Source organism: Diorhabda sublineata, chromosome 9 (assembly GCF_026230105.1).
Source record: "Diorhabda sublineata isolate icDioSubl1.1 chromosome 9, icDioSubl1.1, whole genome shotgun sequence".
Taxonomy (NCBI): Eukaryota; Metazoa; Arthropoda; class Insecta; order Coleoptera; family Chrysomelidae; genus Diorhabda; species Diorhabda sublineata.
Window position 1 is genome coordinate 12,397,189 of NC_079482.1, and position 20,401 is coordinate 12,417,589.

The 20,401-nt window shown below is 30.2% G+C and overlaps 1 protein-coding gene and 1 long non-coding RNA gene across 4 annotated transcripts; one reads left to right on the forward strand and one right to left on the reverse strand.

Moving 5' to 3' along the window:
• Positions 1 to 476: 476 nt before the first annotated feature.
• LOC130448972 (actin-5C) lies at positions 477 to 3,615 on the reverse strand. Of its 2 annotated transcripts, none has more exons than XM_056786600.1 (2): positions 3,128 to 3,615; positions 477 to 1,843 (listed from the first exon to the last, which is right to left on the reverse strand). In XM_056786600.1, the coding sequence occupies exon 2, from the start codon at positions 1,826 to 1,828 to the stop codon at positions 698 to 700; it is 1,131 nt and encodes a 376-aa protein (XP_056642578.1). In that variant the 5' UTR covers positions 1,829 to 1,843; positions 3,128 to 3,615; the 3' UTR covers positions 477 to 697. The 2 variants fall into 2 exon arrangements, with proteins under 2 accessions (XP_056642578.1, XP_056642577.1); XM_056786599.1 differs by lacking the exon at positions 3,128 to 3,615 and adding an exon at positions 2,401 to 3,097.
• On the forward strand, positions 3,562 to 11,474 carry LOC130448974 (uncharacterized). Of its 2 annotated transcripts, XR_008910408.1 has the most exons (3): positions 3,562 to 3,615; positions 8,437 to 8,677; positions 11,230 to 11,474. It is a non-coding gene; the product is annotated as an uncharacterized LOC130448974 (long non-coding RNA). The 2 variants fall into 2 exon arrangements; XR_008910407.1 differs by lacking the exon at positions 3,562 to 3,615 and having other exon boundaries at positions 7,562 to 8,677.
• Positions 11,475 to 20,401: the final 8,927 nt, after the last annotated feature.

A 20,401-nucleotide genomic window follows, 5' to 3' on the forward strand; every position in this document is an offset into this window, starting at 1 on the left:
ATCTACTATATTTTTTAATATCAACATATGTTTTTTTCAAGAGTGTGATCATAAAAAGTAGTTTTAAATATCAATCCCGAACAGGAAAAAACTAGAAAACGCAAGACTATGTTTCCATTGGCAAAATCACATTACTAGAAAAATAAAAATTATGAAAACATATTTTTTATAAATCGTGAATTTGAGGTTTGTCAAAATAATTATATTAGATAAAACTTCGAGAACAAACTAATTTTCAAAATATATTCTAAAATTTGAAATTTGCGTAAAAAAATTTTCTATAAAAAAACCAATATTTACAACTTTAAATATTTTTCTAATGAACAAGAAAAGATTATAAAACACCTTTATATGTCAAGATTTATTTTCAGTTTCCTGAAAAATTAATGAAATAAAATTTATAAGATAGATGTTCAATTTTTTTAAATTTTTATTTATATTTTATTACAAAGGTAAAATAAATTAAGGAACAGTAATGAAGTTTTACAATTTTTTATTATCCCATAGTATTAGCCTAATAATATAATAGTCTTATTCTGCACATGTAATAAATTACAAAAATTAAGATAGTAATACTTTGGCCTAGAGTGCATATTAATGGTCACTCGATATCCCATATTATAAACACGGCAGTTCGCGCCCCAAAAAATGGGCATTGTAAACAGAAATATAGAATATAAATGCAGGCAAAAACAAATTAGAAGCACTTCCTGTGGACAATGGATGGTCCAGATTCATCATATTCTTGTTTGGAAATCCACATCTGTTGGAAGGTGGATAATGATGCCAAGATGGAACCACCAATCCATACGGAATATTTTCTTTCTGGGGGTGCGATGATCTTGATCTTCATTGTGCTTGGGGCCAAGGCAGTGATTTCTTTTTGCATTCTATCGGCAATACCAGGATACATTGTAGTACCTCCAGAGAGTACAGTATTAGCATACAAGTCCTTACGGATATCTACATCACACTTCATGATAGAGTTGTAAGTTGTTTCGTGAATACCACAGGCTTCCATACCCAAAAATGATGGTTGGAAAAGAGCTTCTGGGCAACGGAATCTTTCATTACCAATGGTAATTACTTGACCATCAGGAAGTTCATAACTCTTTTCTAACGAGCTGGAGCTAGCAGCAGTAGCCATTTCTTGTTCAAAGTCTAAAGCTACATAGCAAAGTTTTTCTTTGATGTCACGAACAATTTCTCTTTCGGCAGTTGTGGTGAATGAATATCCACGTTCAGTCAAGATTTTCATTAGGTAATCAGTCAAGTCTCTACCAGCCAAATCCAAACGGAGGATAGCGTGAGGAAGGGCGTAACCTTCATAGATTGGGACTGTGTGGGATACACCATCTCCAGAATCCAATACTATACCAGTAGTACGCCCAGAAGCGTACAGTGAAAGCACAGCTTGGATAGCAACATACATTGCTGGGGTGTTGAATGTTTCAAACATGATTTGGGTCATCTTTTCTCTGTTAGCTTTAGGGTTGAGTGGAGCTTCTGTCAAAAGAACAGGATGTTCTTCAGGAGCAACTCTAAGTTCATTGTAGAAAGTGTGATGCCAGATTTTTTCCATATCATCCCAGTTCGTGACTATTCCATGCTCAATAGGGTATTTTAATGTCAGGATACCTCTTTTACTTTGGGCTTCATCTCCAACATAAGAATCTTTTTGCCCCATGCCTACCATGACTCCCTGATGTCTGGGACGTCCAACAATTGAAGGAAATACAGCTCGGGGTGCATCATCTCCAGCAAAACCGGCTTTGCACATACCGGATCCATTGTCTACAACTAAAGCAGCAACTTCTTCTTCACACATGATGATTAGTTAGTACTGAAAATAAACATCAAAAATTAGTAAATGAGTTATATACCATAAATAATACATATATATATTTCACATCTTATTAAAATAATTTGTCGGTAAAAATTATGTCTGAGCAATGTAATTATAATAATTTATTTATAGAATAAACAAATTTGTATAAAAAGATTACACTTTGTTACTAACAAGTATATTGATTGAAGTTTCAAGATATATGAATGAAATAAAAACAGAATAATCTCTGTGAAGAAACCGGTATTTTAACGTCGAGCTGTTACATATTCAACAAGATTCTGAATGAAAGATTCCTTCAATTCAAGTTAACGACCCCGCCCGTTTGAATTCATTGATATAATACGGCAGTTACATTTTTAAGAACAACTGGAACTTTAATCCCCAATGATACAAAGAAATAGCACAGTGAACAAATTTTTCTGAATTGTATACACTATCCACTATAAAACTTAATCCAAAAGGTAGAAAAAGCACCGATCACGACTACACCGGAGATTATATTAAAACTGAAATGACTTCCACTTATTTTTGAATAAATTTCAAACACTTACTTTGGTTTCTAGTATAAAATTATAAATTAGTTTAAGAAAAGCACAGCAGACGTAATAGCTGTACTGCACTAAAATATCACAAGACTGGAATGTCTGAATCTTCAGAGATTTCAACCATATATATGATTATTTGCCCCTCCCTGTTAAAAACTGTTTGAGCGCAGTATCAGCGCTAAGTTGAACCAATAGCGAGCAACATTACCATATAAGGCTTTGTATTGCATCGATTTTTACCCTCCCCCCCTGAATCATCAATCTGACACACTTCTACGTTTAATTTTGAATAAGAATGGATGACGTTTCATAGAAATCAGAAAAGGATAAAAATACCGGCAAGAGATTGATTACATTTATTCTAAATATTTTACTTTAATTGGAAATAACTTTTTACGGGCAGTAATTCAGTTCAATTTGACGTAGATGATTAATTTTACTTCACACGTGACGGGAGAAACAGGTTATAAATATATACACCGCATTTAAATTTACTCTCCAATAAGCTATTTTTAAAACAACCACTTGCTATAGGGTAAAAATAGAATTTGTATGTTGAATTAAATCAAAATCCTAGAAGCTAGCAAGTGCTACGCCTCTTAAGTTGATTTTTAAAAAGATAACTATTTAATAAAATTCTTGATAATTCACACAAATAAAGGTTCAACTAATACTCTTATATCACAATAATTCTAAAATATTTAATTGGAAATATATTGATAAAAATGCTTACCGTTTGCTTAACAGACGTCACAGAACTACAGTGAACAAGTAAGGAATGGAATGAAATGAAGAGATGCCGGTTTGCGATTTCAAGGAAGTGACACTTTGTTCTAAATAATGGGTAAAGCAGGAAGAAAATTCAAATTTTATTTTTCTTCAATTTGATTTCTCTTACTTATGATTAGTGTCAAAATTAACAATGACATATGGTAATAATTTTTTAGTTTCTAGAAATTTGCATTTGTTTAAAAACAGCAAAATATTAAATTATTTTGTTGTCGGCCTCCCCTACCAGTTTATGACATGGACTCGTCCGCCCCACTAGCTTCATTTACGAACGTTACCATATATGGGCATAAAGCTGATAAAGAGTTCTTATTGGTCAGAGTAACGGCGGTTTTGCCCTAACCTAACTTGAAGGTTCGAAAGCAAGACACGGTGCGTGGTGAGAACTGTTGTGACGTTAATTATCAACAATTTTGATACCGGCCGGTAGAAGTAGATATCGATACTTTTATTTGTTCAATACATAAATTTACAAAGAATTTATTTATTATATAGGAGAGTTTTAGAACGGTTTATTCAGATTACAGAAAACTATTTTTTTTCCATTTTCGAAATTTTCAGACTGGTTTCATTACATGATCTGGCCTCGTTTGTCGACCTTGAAACTTATGTCACATGAGCAGTTAGATGCTGCATCTAATATTCTAGGAATGTCATACTTTACTTTAATAATAAATTTCATTTAATGAATATAGCGTGATTCAGTCTATATAATGTATTAATGGGTGAATCATTCTTCATGGATATTTCCAATACTTATTCATTATTCGATTCAAAAAATATTTTTAACAGCTTTAAGATACATGTAATTAGAGTGAATAAAAATGATAATTAATTAACAAATAAAAATGGAAAGTTTAAAAGATATGTGTATTGATTTTTTCTTTATCGAGCTATCTTTATTTTTAAACATTTTCAAAGAACAATACCTACAACTCATCTGTCTAATTTATGAAATTATAGATTGTAGTTCTTCCCTCGCATGCTTTTAAATACATTATCAAATTTCTTAACTGGTTATATTTTTTGTTTGAAATATAATGAAATACTGGAGACCCTACTTGATTATAAAGTTAGAAATGAACAATTTTTTTTCGAGTTAAAATTCCCATTAATAACCAACAACCTATTTCTAATAAATAGTACAGTTGAAGCATACAAGTGAGAATTTCAATATTGACTATACAGCGGGTTACTATATTCGACTGATAACACTCTACTACAAAGAGATCTCAATAAATGATCCATTTTAATATAGGAATACGAACCCTTACAGGCCTAGTTGCTGAGATATAGGATGTTCAAAATTTTAAATCAAAAATTTGCCATAAATCAAGAAAGCCTTTAATTTTTTTTTTCAAATTTGTTGACCAATATCCTCTTTAATAAAGTAATATTTTTACATAAACAAACTTTGGAAAAATTTAACCAGTGGTGCGCTGTCAGGGTTAATTTTCACTTTTATCCCCTATTTTACGCAAATTCTTTTTTTAATTTTGTTTTAAATTGCCTGATTATTTTGAGTTAAAAAATTAATAACCATTAAAAAACGTGTCTTTGAGAATAAATCTGGATGGGATTGAATGATTTCTGCCGCAGCTTGAATTCTAGCTATTAGATCTTGTTTCGTACACTAAGAACTTCATATAGCCCCATATAAAAAAATCGATTGGATTTAAGTCAGGTGATCTTGGAAGCCAATAATTGGGTCCACTCCGACCATTCCATTTTTCTCCAAAAAGTCTGTTTAAGTAATTTCTTGCTGCTGCAGCAAAATGAACAGATGCCCCATCGTGTTGAAGAGGAAATATTGAATAATATTTTTGAAAGGCCATCTTTAAGTACTCGAACTGTAGGTCACGCAAGAGTTTTCAAACTGGTATTTACAAAAGTGTTGTGGAAATCGAAATTTTCCAAAATATGTGTTGCATACCGACGAGCTAGATTTACTAGGGAAGAAATTTCCAACTCTAGAAATAGTCATGTCTGGGATGAAGAAAATCCGGACTTTGTTCGTGAAAGGGGATTTCAGCATAAATATTCGGTTAATGTGTGGGTGGGTATGGTTTGAGATTGCTTAATCGGACCTTATATTTTACTAAATAAATTAAATGGAGCAATATACGCGCTTTCTGGAAGAAATGTTGGATGAATTGTTGGAGAATGTACCGTTAAATATTAGACAACACATGTGATTTCAACACGATGGGGCATCTGTTCATTTTGCTACAGCGGCAAGAAATTACTTAAAACAGATGTTTTAGAGAAAAATGGATTGGTCGGGGTGGACCCAATTATTGGCTTCCAAGATCTTCCGACCTAAATCCAATCGATTTTTTTATATGGGGCTATATGAAGTTCTTAGTGTACGAAACATTCATCGAATCTGAACAAGATCTAATAACTAGAATTCAAGCTGCGGCAGAAATCATTCAATCCCATCCATATTTATTTTCAAAGACACGTTTTTCAATGACAAAACGGTGTAATAAATGTATTGAAGTAAGCGGCCAACAGTTTGAAAAATTGAGATTATGAATAATTTTTATTTGTTTTGAACTATATACGATTAATCATTGTTCGAAATTAAATGAATAATTAATTAATTTGTAAATTACTTATGTACTTGCAGACTTTTGTTTAGAGGTAAATTTCTACTACCCTGTTCATTTGAGCTCCATAAAAGGTTATCAGTTTTGTAGCTAAAAATAATAAGGCAATTTAAAAACAACTAAAAAAAGAATTTGCTCCATGTGGCATAAAAAATAGGGGGATAAAAGTGACAACTAACACAACTGACAGCGCGCCACTGGTTAAATTTTTTCGAAGTTTGTTTATGTCAAAATATTACTTTATCAAGCAGCATAATATTAATCCCATCTTCACTGTTTTCCACTCAAAGCTAATTTCACCCCCGTATAATGTCTTAATAATGTTTATAATATTAAAAAAATACCCGTGATTAGTCCTTTGCAAGTGTATGAAAATTACAGAGTTTAAGTTTCTACCGTTACTGAAATTTAAGAAAAAAATCAAACCTCAATTTTAGTCAACTCCTTTAAGAGTGATATCTCAGAAAGGGGTGGGCTGAGCAAATTTTGTTATAGGATAGACCATCTTAATTTCATACGAGCAATCACCTGAATTTTGTCGCATGAATTTAGGAACACCCTGCATACAGGTTGGATAAAATATAAAATATAATTTAATTTTTTCAATTTGAACAACTTTTGTCACGTGATGCTTATGTTAACCAATATTTTATCGAGAAATTCTTTTGAAATTGTGTAGTTGTATTCAAATAAATATCTAATTCTTTTTTCTTATTCCCTAGGCACTTTAACATCTTTTTATTAAATTTCAAGAAACTCTCAAACGGTTGAAATTAAATATTTTTACTTGGAGATGAAAATGTGGATGCAATTTATTCTTCATACTTATGAAGTGAATATTTTCACTTCATAAGTATAAGTAATTCAAGTATTTTACTTCTATATACTTAATGCATAATTGATACATACTTTTAATGAATGTCCAACTTTGGTACCAATGTAGTTTGTTTATTTAGCACAACCGATTTTTCAAAAAAATTGTTGATTTTTTGTATCCTGTATAGTATGACGTACATATTAAGATTATTTTCTTGTGATTGAGAAAAAATATAGATTTTCTGAAATAAGTCAATCTTACTAAATCGAATTGAAGAACACAGTCTTAAAGAGAACTATAAACAAATAATTTTCATATGATTTTTTGATATCACATGTCTAATTTCTACGTTATCAACAATTTTTCTACATTTATAATATCCATATAGGTATGTTGTAGGTTAATTTTGTTGACTAAGTATAACTTTACAGTACAAGGTCAACGTCGTTAAAAAATAAAATAATTCATTACGTATGTTTTGTAAATACTTGAATATGACCAATGTCATATTGATGACTGAAGAAAAATGCTATCTGAATACCTAATAAATGTATACATACAGGGTCGACAAACTCGAGCGAAACTGTTTATTTTCGTATATCTCTAAAATACTTTGTATAGAAATCCTAGGTAGATATCAATTTTGATTTCATACATAATTTGTGTACAAGAAAAACGATAACGTGACATTTATGGAAAAACCAAACTATCGTTTTTGTTGTGAAAAAAGCTTGCACAATGTTTATTTATTGCATTTGTAACAACCCTGTTCGTTACTAATTTCCATGTTTGTAAAAATATCAAGTTTTGTTGCAGATAAAACGCCAAATGACATACTAATCTTACAATATTTGTAATTAAGGACTTATCTACGCTTTCTTGGGCAATTCTCAGTTTTGGTGCACCATTTTTAATAAACACAATTCATTCTTTTCAAGATAATTGTCACTGAAAGTTGGTGTGAGGGAAACTTGTTGAAGGAGAAAAAGTACTATGTGAATATATGCAGACGATATTTGTAAAATGAATTAAGTAGCTGGACACATGGTACTGATGGTAGAATGACAATTTATTGTGCGAAGTGTATATTACACTTCAGGAGCCTAGCTAATCTCTTAAAACAGTTCTCTCCTATCATAGTTGTTACAATAGACTGTATCGTAGGGCATGATCAGTTTATATCACCAAGCCTACAACAAATGGATCTTGATTGTATCGAAATCCATTTTTTTACTTGCCTCACTCCCTAATTAAAATCTTAACTCTTATTTCGAGTTTTAAGCTATTGGTTTTTTCATCAAATTCGAATTTTATTCTTTAACTTAATTAAATTTCCCTTCTCCTCTCTATAAACTACTTGTACTCGTAATATATATTAAAGTTCTAATGGATAATTGTCAAATGTATAAGGAATCCATCTATCTTTCTCTCATATACCATTACAATTGACTAAATGGAATTAACGGAACACGTTAAAAAAAGACATCCCTTAAGCTATAGGTAAATAGGAGATAGAACATGTTGAAAGCGCCATGATGAACTAGTCTCATCAAAACGCATAAAAATCATACAACCTTTTCGATTCGATTGAGAATGTTTTGATGGTATTGGACAATGGACGTCGATGTCAATAAAAAAGTTATAGTAGCATTGTGGGCGGTCAACGACCGTTAAGCACATAGGCCTTCTGAGGGGTAAGCCGTGCCCCCTTGAGAGGCAGATGCTTTGAAAAGTCGATCAGGTTCAATGGCTCGATCCTTCAGTTCAATAGTTGCTGTGAAAAAATTATTTTGAACAACGCATAACTATAATTTTTTTTTCAAGTTGAAAAAATTACCATCTCTGGTTGGATGGTTATGACCTTGAGGAATACATTCAGGGAAAACTAGTGACTCAACTCTCCTTGAAAATTTCCTGCCTATCAAGGCCATAGTCATTGTTTTCTTCGATTATGAGGACTTACGCGATCGAGTTACTTCCGAGTGGAAAACGGTCAACTTCGAATTTTACTGGAACGTCTGCGTCATGGACCCAATATTGGGATCAGTGCATTGCTAGCCATATTGTAAGTTCTTTCTACTTTGCATTTAATAATATAATTTAGTATTCTTTATGTTTCTAAATCTTCTTGATTTTAGGTCTCTTTGTTTTTTTAATAATTTTGAAACAGAAGATTTATAATAAACATATCAACAGATATGTCTAAGAAATTAAAGAAATTTAGTATTCTTCGACCGCATCTCAGTGAAAGTGATACCTTCTCTATAGAACATTGTGACTATAATGACTCTACTGACAGCTTTAAATGAATATTTAGTGTATAAAAATTCTTTGATATATATATATATATATATATATATATATATATATATATATATATATTTCATTGTTTGTATATATATATATATATATATATATATATATATATATATATATATATATATATATATATATATACAAACAATGAAAGTAAACAATTAATGAATATCTAACCTTAGTTTAACATTTTCAATACCCAACCATTTATGGACATAAATTGTAATTCACTTTAGTATTGACAATATATTTTATCGCTAAATGATTCACATTCATTTACATTAGATATACACGTGAGTTCAGAATTACATACACCAATGGTTCAACACATATAATTGTAATGAGTTCTGAGAATCAGAAAACAGCTTTATATTTTCTAAATATAATAAAGGCTATACTTACGTATTTTCATGGTTTAGAATCATAATAAAAACACATTAGTCCAGTTTTTGCGAGGTCACATATGTCGGAAATTAGTACTTACCGTGTTACCAGTAATTGGATTGGTTAACTTCTGGTTCTGTTTTTAAACAGAGCTTATGAATTGTACGAAGCCCCCCGAACCTCGGTCTGCTTAACATTATTCCAGACAGTTCCCAATTTCAATGTTATCAAAAATTGAATAAATAAAATGGCAAAAAACAATTATTTTTGACGTTTTCATTGTACGTCTTTTTCCTTTTCAATCCAGCTCCATCTCTTAAAAATACAATCTCCAAAATTAAATCCTTCGTTTTATTATATCCTCGATAAATGGATTTTAAGACCTCGAAAACGCTAATATAATTTATTTTTATTATGATTTTAAGCCGGACGAAAAACGGAAGTATAGCCAAATTAGATAACATACAGCCGTTTCAAATTGAAATCCATGTATAATTACGGTTATATGGAAAAAATTGGGACAATCATCTGTTTCATTTTGAAGTGAGAAAATCAAAAAGGATTATTTTGCTTCATGTCCTATATCATAGAGAACGAAAACATGTTTAAAAAGATGCAATATAGCCTTTTATGGTGCCTAATTTATGGCTCAAGTATTGCATCTCGGAGATATAGAAACAAATTTTATTGCTAAAGTGGCCAGAAAAAGTCTATAGAAAATCTTTTTTCATATTTCTAACATGATTGCCAGGGCATACTAAAATTTTCATTAAAATCTTTATTAAATATATATTTTTTAAAACCAAGATTTATTTTGCTGATTTCGGTTAAATGTTTTTTTCCATTTTATAATTAAATTATCAAAAATAAGTAAATTGATATTAATGATTACTATATTTCTTTCTTGGATATTTTAGATTAGGAATAAGATATCGAGATATGATATTCACTAGTTTAGGTATATATTATTTCATTACCTTTTTATGACACTCGGTCGTTCCGACTTATTAAACCGTATTATTAACCATGAATTTTTATAAAACAGTCAGCGGGATTTCGGTCGATAGCCCATTAGACTGAATTGTCAGTCCAATTATGTATTTAATAATAATGTATATAAAGGTATTCAAACAAACATTCCCTCCTTCAATGCTAACAGCAGTGTGATTACAAGTTGCTACATGCTTAGATATCTCAACCAGTTTAAAGTCAACTTTTTTCAAGAGTTTAATGATTTAGGTCTTCAGTAACGGTTCACCTCTTCAATGACCTTCTCACTTATTTATCATAAATACCATCTTCATCATGGAACTTTAGCGATGACAATGAAAAATCATTTGAAACCGAGAAAAGTACGATTGCGGTTAGGTAGTATTTTTGAACCGATTATATTATTATTCAATAAACAAGTACAAACATTCATTAACCACCGTCTTTGGTGATAATGCTAATGACAGAAACTGACAAAACTAATAATAAATTTTTGTTATTCATGTCCTTCAAACAATGTTTTAGAAACAACAAATAACTTACAGAGGCTTCAATATAAGTTGTAACAAACTATTTATTACGCCATTATCCGTAAATAAAAACAAAATTTTACAGTATCTAGATAGCTTAGACGACACAAACTGCCTTATCTATAATCATAGTTGTAGAATGTGTAATGTCATTTAACTATCTAAGTGGTGACCACTTAAAAATAAATTATGCGTACAACTTCATTCACTATAATCTCCAACCTTCGCCCGTTTTCCTGAATAATTACCTTAATCAAACAATATTCCATCGTCACCCGACTGAACGACGCCAGACCTACGAAATTGTTTTTTTTTGGAATTCAAAATAATTTTTTTTTCTATAACTTTCTTAATTTGCTAATGCAATTAACATAATCTACTTCAATATACCTTTCAGACAAAACCAACCCAACTACGTCCCTCTACCTTTCGCAGTGTGACAACGAGTCAATCATCTACTCGACATCGACACAACACCATCTCGAATCGACACCTGCAACTCATCTCTAGCTGCACTATACTGCTCCTAGAGGGTAGTCCCGCGCGGGGAACATATATTACGTTTACTTTAATTTTACACTTTGTATTCATTCAAGTTTTATGGTGGCCTTGGTCCAATTGTAATTTCATTATTGATCAATATATGACCCTTATTTATTTAATCGGACCTAGATTATTGTGTTACATCTACCCCATCCGCGATTCTAAGGTATGCGCCCATATACAGTTAAAACAAGCCTCAGAAATATAGAATAAGTATAAGTCCAAACCACCGAAGCGTCATAAATGTCAGAATACTCAGGTAGTAATAAATAAAGAAGCAAATGAAAATTTCTAAGACTTAAGTAAGAGTGCCTATGTTATACATAATACAAAATAAAGTAGAAAAAATAATAACAAAAGGATTCCTAAGAACTGATTAACTTATTCGACTGGAAGAGAAATGAAAAATTAATTATTTATTATTAATTATGTAAAATACAGTAGTAGAAACAGAAGAAGAAAATTAAGACGAGAATTGCTAACGAGAAAGACCAAATACGACCGCTTAGGCGACCCTAAGAGAATGTTCCTATACAGGAATCTCTAGGAGAAAATATAGGACTCGGATTTTTGTTTATTTATGCAATTAGACGAGACAAACGAGTCGATTATGATCTGAATGTTCGAAAAGTAATTCGGATCACGTTCATTGTTATTTACAAACTGTTCAGATTCATAGTGTCATAGCCATATGATAAGATCCTTTCTACTCTAGTATACAAGTGAGTAAATTCGGCAGGATACTGAGGCTTGTGGTTTTTGTACTTTTTGATATCCCGGTATAAACGTTGGTATTGAAATTGAGTCTCAAATCCGTGCGAAGTGGTAAATCCCTAACAATTTATTATATATAGAGAATCTACTATATAACTGAAAGATAGTCTATAAACACAGAGGATAGTTTCCGAAAATATCTATTGTAACAGGTGTTTTTCTCAATTCACCTTAACGATTAAATCGTCTGGCAAGAACCCTAGGACTTGTCTGTAATGATAAGAGTGTAGCTGCCGCCCTGCTCTTCTTAATATTTCTTTTTATCAACTAATTTCAAAATGCTCTCTTTATTAATAGTTATTGTTGTTCTTGCCTTACCAGAATTCATTTTTTTGGTATAACATTTTCAGTTTATCGAGAACGTCATTCAATGGTTTTAAATGTATTTCTACTTTTTAAGTTCCTTCTAGGAAACTTTTCTGTCGGGTAACAGCTGTACTAGAGTTCCCTAAACACTCGCTTAAAATTAAGAACATTTCTTTTTTACTAAACAAATTATTTTTATTAATGCTTCTAAATGTTCTTGATTGTAGGTCTCTTCTGTTTTAAAATCAGTTTTCTTAATAATTTTTTAAAGATAAAAAATATCGTTTCGACTTAACTTCAGTCTTTATCAATATTATTTTTCAGTTTTCTACCTTCCCTAGAGACGGGTTAACTTTTTGAAAGACATATTGTGTATATTATGATATCGCAATTGAAAAGTTGCTACTACATTTTTAGCAGGGGCACTTTTACGAATGAAGATTTATTTTTAATATAAGAACTATTCCAAAATGAGAATATAAGAAAATAGTACAATTCCATGTGACGAAAATTGGATGCATCAAATGATTTAATAACTCAAATGGAATCATTACTACTGTTATGTGATGTACTATGTTACATTGGTTTGAATTTTCAGGTACTCGAACATTTCACTGTCGTTTTGACTGAAAAGAATTTTTTATATAATTTCATTTTTAATTACATTCGTTTTTGTTCTTTCAATAAATAACTACTGTCATACTTTTTTAATATGATGTCAATATGTCTAAATTATAACTATGAGTCATTGTATAAAATAGTTGTTTCGAAGATATTTATGGTTTTAAAAACAAGTGACGGCATTCATAAATTCTGTTCATTCGTCGATAAGCAACATGTATTTTAGGAAGATGACATAGTAACTCGATAAGATAGCAATATCATTATTATTCCTTCCGTTCCTTGTTATTTTAAACTCCAGTTTTATTCTATGTGATACCACAGTGCATGTTTTTAATAAGATACTATTTTTATCTTCACTTGTCTGCCACATGATATAAGTACCTGGATATATTTATTTCAATCATTGGTTGCTGTTTTCACAATTTTATGATGAGATATCGGTTTTTTTCTTAATATAAGTTATTAAAAAAAATCTGGAACAAAAGTAGAATCCACACAAATACAGATGTAAGAATTTTAATATGTAGTTATTACTTATGGAGGGTAGAGGTAAGGAGAACCGTCTTGTATGGGTATTAGTTGAAAAAGTGTCCAGCTGTAAACAGCAAATTATAATACGAGTACTTGCAAAATAGCGCTAGTGTAGCTAGTGGAAATGATATGATATACATATTTCATGTACAATTTTCGAATGAATTTGTTTATTCGTAGTTTCTTTGAAATAGTTATAACTTTCAGAAACAATTTAATTTACTATCTTACTCTAAAAGTTTGTGGCGCTCTTTTTAAAATTCTTCCACTTGCTACTATAGCGCCACCTTACTTTACTTCCTTTCAACAGACACTTTTCGATACACCGAGGTGGTTCTCCTTATCTTTACTCTTCATATTATTACTGAAACGTATCATCTGAAAGATTTAAATGTGATATCTACTATCAAGAAATTTGAAGCCAAAATTCAGATAAAAAAGAAAGAAGGGTTAAAAATAATGTTGAAATGTTATTCCTATTGAAAAGAAATAGAAGGTTCTACTTTACTATTTTTAACGCTAGAGAAAATAAAATTCTATGCATAAATTTTATAGAAGCGAGTATAGCATAAAAATTCCAAAAATAAATTTTCCAATCAATTTACTAATTTAGGTACTCGTGTTAGAAGTCGATAAAATTATTGGTTTAAGAGAAATTAAAATTTTTACAATAAGGTGTGTACAGGAGCGCCTCTCCCTCATATTTTCTAAAAGCAGATATTCTGGTGAAAATTTTCATGGAATAGTTATTGAGACTTGTTTGAGAGAAAGAGAGAGATTTTTCCAAAACAAGGTACCCTTAAAAATTATTTATTTATTATAATTATGTGTATTTTACTTTCTAATCTGATATACGTATACAACAACATTTTCCATATAAAGGGGAGGGTCGCCAATAAACTGTATTCACATCATTAAATACTTATTTCGTGCAAGAAATTTTATTATTAATATAATGTGAAACCTAACACTATTCACTGAACAAACCTCCAAACATACCCAAGAAAACATGAATATTGAACGCAACAGTTTTGATTGTGGATATCATTTAAACAAATGGAAATCTCAACAAATATATGATATCAAATGTATTTATATTTTTTGTATGGTCATTTATACATCTATATATATTTGGAAATAATTCCAAACTTTTAGCGCTAGGGTATTTTTTTCTATCATATTTGCTGCTACTTGTTTCTATCCCTCCTTCACTGTTGGAATAATTGTAAAACTAGATAGTACTTTCCAAATATAATAATAATAATAAAAAGGAGAACCACTGACGTGGTGATTTGTAAAAGATAATAAACGTTTAGACTAGACAGACAGTAATGTGATTATCGTTAAAACCAACAAATTCCCAATTTACTTGTATACCTACATAGATATCGAATTTAGGGATAGTCCAAGAATAATGCCCTACCCTACGTCCTATCTGGTAGTTAAGGAATGATTCACTTTTCCATCCTAATTGTATGACTCAAACCCCTCAAACTACTTACAATTCAACTCGATGATTCATCGTATTTTGATAGTATACTAATTTACTACATAAATCTTCCGTTTCTTTTACTCACATAAATATTGATGTTTAATAATAAACTGTTGTCTGGAATTTACTAATATTTTATAATAAGAAATGGAAATAGTAAGTTAATTTAACAGGAGATATTTTTTAATCATTTCTCTAACCATACGATGATAAAATGTGAAGTTGATTTGATATACGAAATAATGTATATGTTATGGTAAAAATGATGAATCAGTGATTATATAAAATTACCAGTGATTATACATAATCATCCTGAATTTGGTAAATATTGTAAATTATTTCATATTTATCAAATTTATTGGTTGGTTAAAATCCCCAACTTGTCAAGAATGTGATAAATTTGGATTATTTTGTAGAAACAATGTGATAAATATCATTGGCAGTGTTCGTGACTTTTTTCATTTAAATAAGATTTTTTTGATTTAGATCGAATTTTTTTAGTCTCCAAATTTATAGTTATTCATTACTTTATATTTAAATCAACCAACCCTGCTTATTGGGCCAGTAGAATAGAATGCAGTTTTTTTGAGTAGTTACTATCTAACGTACCTAACCACTGTTTGTTTTCTTAGTATCCATAATATTAAGTAATTTGGAATTTAAAATGGGAAGCATGCCAGCAATTATTCAATATTTTATTTTTTACGAGAGGATAGTGAAAAAATGTACATGCAACGAAATTACAACTACTTCTGAAATCACGTCATGTCAAGCAGTTGCGCAAACTGATCGAATTTTCGCAAAATTAGTGACTTTTACAACATTCCCCATTAAGAGCTGGATTTTAGAAACTAACCGGTAAATTTATATAATCAATATTAATGTCCCGAAATTATGAGACAATTTGACATGCACGAGATGGCATTTTGGCAGACTATTTCCTGAGAAAAATTTAATTTAAAATAAACAATAATTGTTCCTTTTCTTAAAATATAAAATTAAAACCAAATGATGTTTATTAATCCTAGACGAAAATTTGGCACTAGTGCAAATTATCGATAATTTGCACTAGTGCAGTATTATCGCTGAACTTTGATCGTTGCTAGATAAACATAAAATATTACAGCTTTTTGGTTGGCTTAAATTTTTCGAGGGAAATAGTCACCGAAATTATTACTTTGAAGTAATGAAGAGATGATTTCAATACTAGGATTGCTATTTATATTTTTGGACTTTCAATGAAAAAATAAATACTAATGATGGAACATAATTTTATTGTTTAATATATTTCTCATACGGTTCAACCAATTTTCGAGGCACTTTTTCCACTCTGACTGAGATGGCTCCAAAACCGACTTATTCTGTTGTTGAAAATCGTTCATTATGCAGTTCGTTTTTTATATACGGAAACAAAAAGAAGTCTTTGGGTGCTAAATCATGGCTGTGAGGTGGATGGTCAATCAACTTGACCTTCTGGATTGTTGAACATTTAATTGTTTGAGTAGCAGTGTGAGAGCTTGCATTTTCATGATGAAAAATTATTCGTCCCATCTTTGGCGTGTACCGAATTTATTCATTGATTTTGCAGGTATATGGTCGTCTTCCACTCGGAGTTCACCTTCTCCCATTACTCAGACGGCACTGTTGGAATATTGATTGAAGCAATCTAAAGAACTGTCAAAATAACCTGATGCCCATTTGAAAAGCTTATGTGTACACATTTATTTGATTTGTGAAGTGATTTGTCGATTTTTAAACCCCATTATTTTTAGTTTTACCGAGAAAAGCCTTGTTAAAGAGTTACTACTTTAAGAAGAGCGAAATTTCCTCCCGGAAGCGTGGCTTTGTTGGATTTGTCGTTGGTTGGTCAGATCTGTTGAAATTAAGGTTCAGCTAACTCTATTTAGTTTATTGGATCCAATGAAATTTATGTGGTATAAAACATCTATAACCTTAAAATCTAGAATGTACCTATACGTTTCCACTAAATTCTTATTTGTTCACCACTAAACTTCTTTGCATAGTAAAATACCCTTTTTATTTATATATTTTGGTGAAAAACATTCATAGAAGCCTGCTTTTTACTGTTAAATAATTTGTAGTACTTCTTCGAAAAGATTATTATAACTTTACTTTATATTCAAGGGGTGAAGATAAATTCTATTAGATGATATTGCTCTAGTTTGGAATCTCTATTTCTGATTGGAAATTTAATAAATAATAACCCTCACTATTTTCTGGAATAGACTAGATTTGTATCACACCTGTTCAATCGACGCCTCAAGTTTTTTCGAAAAATATTAATAAATTTATTCATTTAAATATTATTATTATTTAAAAGCACATTGAATAAAATAGGGAATACATATATAGAACATTCATTTGTCATATGAACATGTTTTATCACAGTCATCTCCACCTAAAGCTATAAGTTTTTCTTTATCTTTTAGTTGCCACTGGGTTATCACTTTGCAACCTCAAAAAGTACTCACTCGTAAACTTAATACCTATATAAACTTGAACGCAACAGTTAAAACTAAAGTCCACTAAAGTTTTGTATATTGCTTAAAAGCTAACGTACAGATTGACTATAATCTGGCCGGTCGGTAGTGAGAGCGATAAAAACGCGTGATCGGCTCATGGGATGCTAGTGATACCTTTTATAACGATTCGTATTGGCTGAAGCAATGTCTCAGAAAGTCAAGTTCACACAGCTGCACGTTACATTAATTCATTATTATTATATTCTAAAAATTTTATATTAATAATTATTTTAAGCTTCTGTTTTATTATGTTATTTATTTACTTTGATAAAAATTAAAAATTAAACTACATTTCTAACATGCGCTTTTACAGTAAGAATTATGTGACTGTATAATAGCGCATGTTAAACATGTACTTTAATTTTTATTATTCTTTAATATGTGGTATTATAGCTATGTTATATATTGACTATCCTCTATTTTAATACTTTTAAAATTTTGACAAAATGCATCTGCGGATACAAAGTATAATAAATATTTATTATTTATAGAAACTGGAGTGATTTTCCTCATTGCAACCAAGTTATTGTTTTTATTGTAGTTGCAATCTTTTGGTTAGTGTGGGTAAAAAAATATTCCAAGACTATAATGTTTACATATTGGATAAAAGTGGCACTGTGGAACTATTGGCATTGGTTAAAGAGAATCGGCTGTTAGTCCAAAGATATGTCGTTGATGAGATGGCCAAAGAGAAAAATAAAATTGTTTTACGATTGCCACCTTACCATTGTGAATTCAACCCAATTGAACTCATATGGGCACAAATCAAGGGTGAGGTGTCAAGGAAAAACACAACATTTAAAATTAGTGATGTCCAAACTTTATTTACTAAAGCTTTAAATAATGTTACCCAAACCAATTGGAGTAAGGCAATCCAACATGTCCGCTTTTTTCGAAATAAAATGTGGGACATTGATAATTTAATGGAAAAACAAGTGGAACCTCTAATAATAAATTTAAGAGCTGATTCGTCCTCGTCGGAATCGGATTCCGATTTAGATTAAAATAAAAATTCATCCGCCCTTATATCCCTCTCAACCACCTTTTTTGAATACAAAGAATTTATTCAGGAAAGGACCTTGTATTGTTTATAAAGATTATTATTATTATTATTTATATCGTTTTGTATGAATTTACTTTATAACCTTTGATACGTATTTTAATAAAACATATAGCACGACATTTTTTTCTTAGATATTACTTTACAGTATAAGGTACCCTTACATTTTTATTTAATATACCATAAATTTGAAAAACTAGCTATTTAAGGTTAGGGAAAACAAAATTACGATTAAAATAATAGTTATATATATTTATAGATACTTTTAAAAAAATCAAGGCAATGTGTGAAATATGTAGGTATAACATTTAGTAGTGAACTAAGTGAACGAAGATTTTAATGTATGAATGCTATGCAACTGATAAATAAAAGTATTATTTATATGATATGATATTAAAATAAAGTATTTAAAATTCAAATAAAAATGTTAGTTTGAAAAAAGCATTCCAAATTCAATTCAAATTTGCCACTAAATACCTTTTAGTGTTGTGTATGGTGTGATTCAGGCTTACAATTTCTCTCTCACGCATTATGCACGTGATTACTCTCTGTAATGAGCGGCCAGATTATAGAAAATATTCGGTTTTATTTGAAATAGGTCCACTAAAATAGATTTAAAAAGTATCTATGGAGTCCTCATAACAACATAAAACAAAAAATAATACAAATCAACTCTCACCACCGCCAAAATCAAGAAAAGCTAACACAGGTGCATATTGTTGACCCCACGATTGCTATTTTAATGTTGGACAGCTGATTTCTTAGATTGCTCTTTTCAGTATATCAATTTTATACAGATCTTTTTTAGAAAAAATTGTTAAAATATAGTGGTAGATATTTGGAGGCTAAGGAGATATGTAAACGATCAAACTTTATTCATTCTTCAATCTTAATAATAATAATTTTACTTTAGACGACATAAAAAGGTAGAAATAAGACCAAAATATATTAACAGTTTTTATCTAAACGAAAATAGCAATCCGTAAAAATTATAATTCTGACAACCAATTAAAATATTTTGCCTTACATTCCTTCCATCTATTAAAAAATGTCAGTTCGGTGTATGACTGTATATGGTTTTAACTGAAATATTTTGTAATCTGCATAAATGACACAATCATGAATGGTTTTCCAACCTGACGAGATAACATTATCTTGTAAAATTGTCTATAGTTATTTCAGAACAATGATTATATCTCCACCAACTTGATATCACTTAGGTACATCATCTCATAACGCAGTAAAAGTGTATGAATGACCTTCAAACACATCGTCGTTAAACGGTCATTATAAAAAAACGTTTTTTCTTATATTGCTGGCAATTTAAATTATTTTTAAAGAAAGGTTGATTAAAATATTTGGAAATAATGATTCTCTCAGTCGTGAAATATATAATGAAAAATATATCTATGAAAAAAAAATAGATAAAGCTATGTAAATAATATTCTCGTTTTTACCATAAATATTCATTCAACTTTATTATAAGTTGGTTTATACTCGATGAAGAAAATTTTATTCGGGTATCGGGAAGAACAGATATCTGAAGGCAAACTGTGTCCTTGCCAGTGTTGCCATGTGCATTTAATGAATGTAATGAAAGTATGACGCATCGTTGCAAAAATTATTAGATTTTATTTAAAATTATATTTCAATAAATCTTTCGAAAAAAAGTATGTTGTTTATGCAAATGATCTGA

Excerpts from the sequence above, each read along its gene's own strand:
- LOC130448972 (XM_056786600.1), bottom strand. The coding sequence starts at position 1,828 with ATGTGTGAAGAAGAAGTTGCTGCTTTAGTTGTAGACAATGGATCCGGT.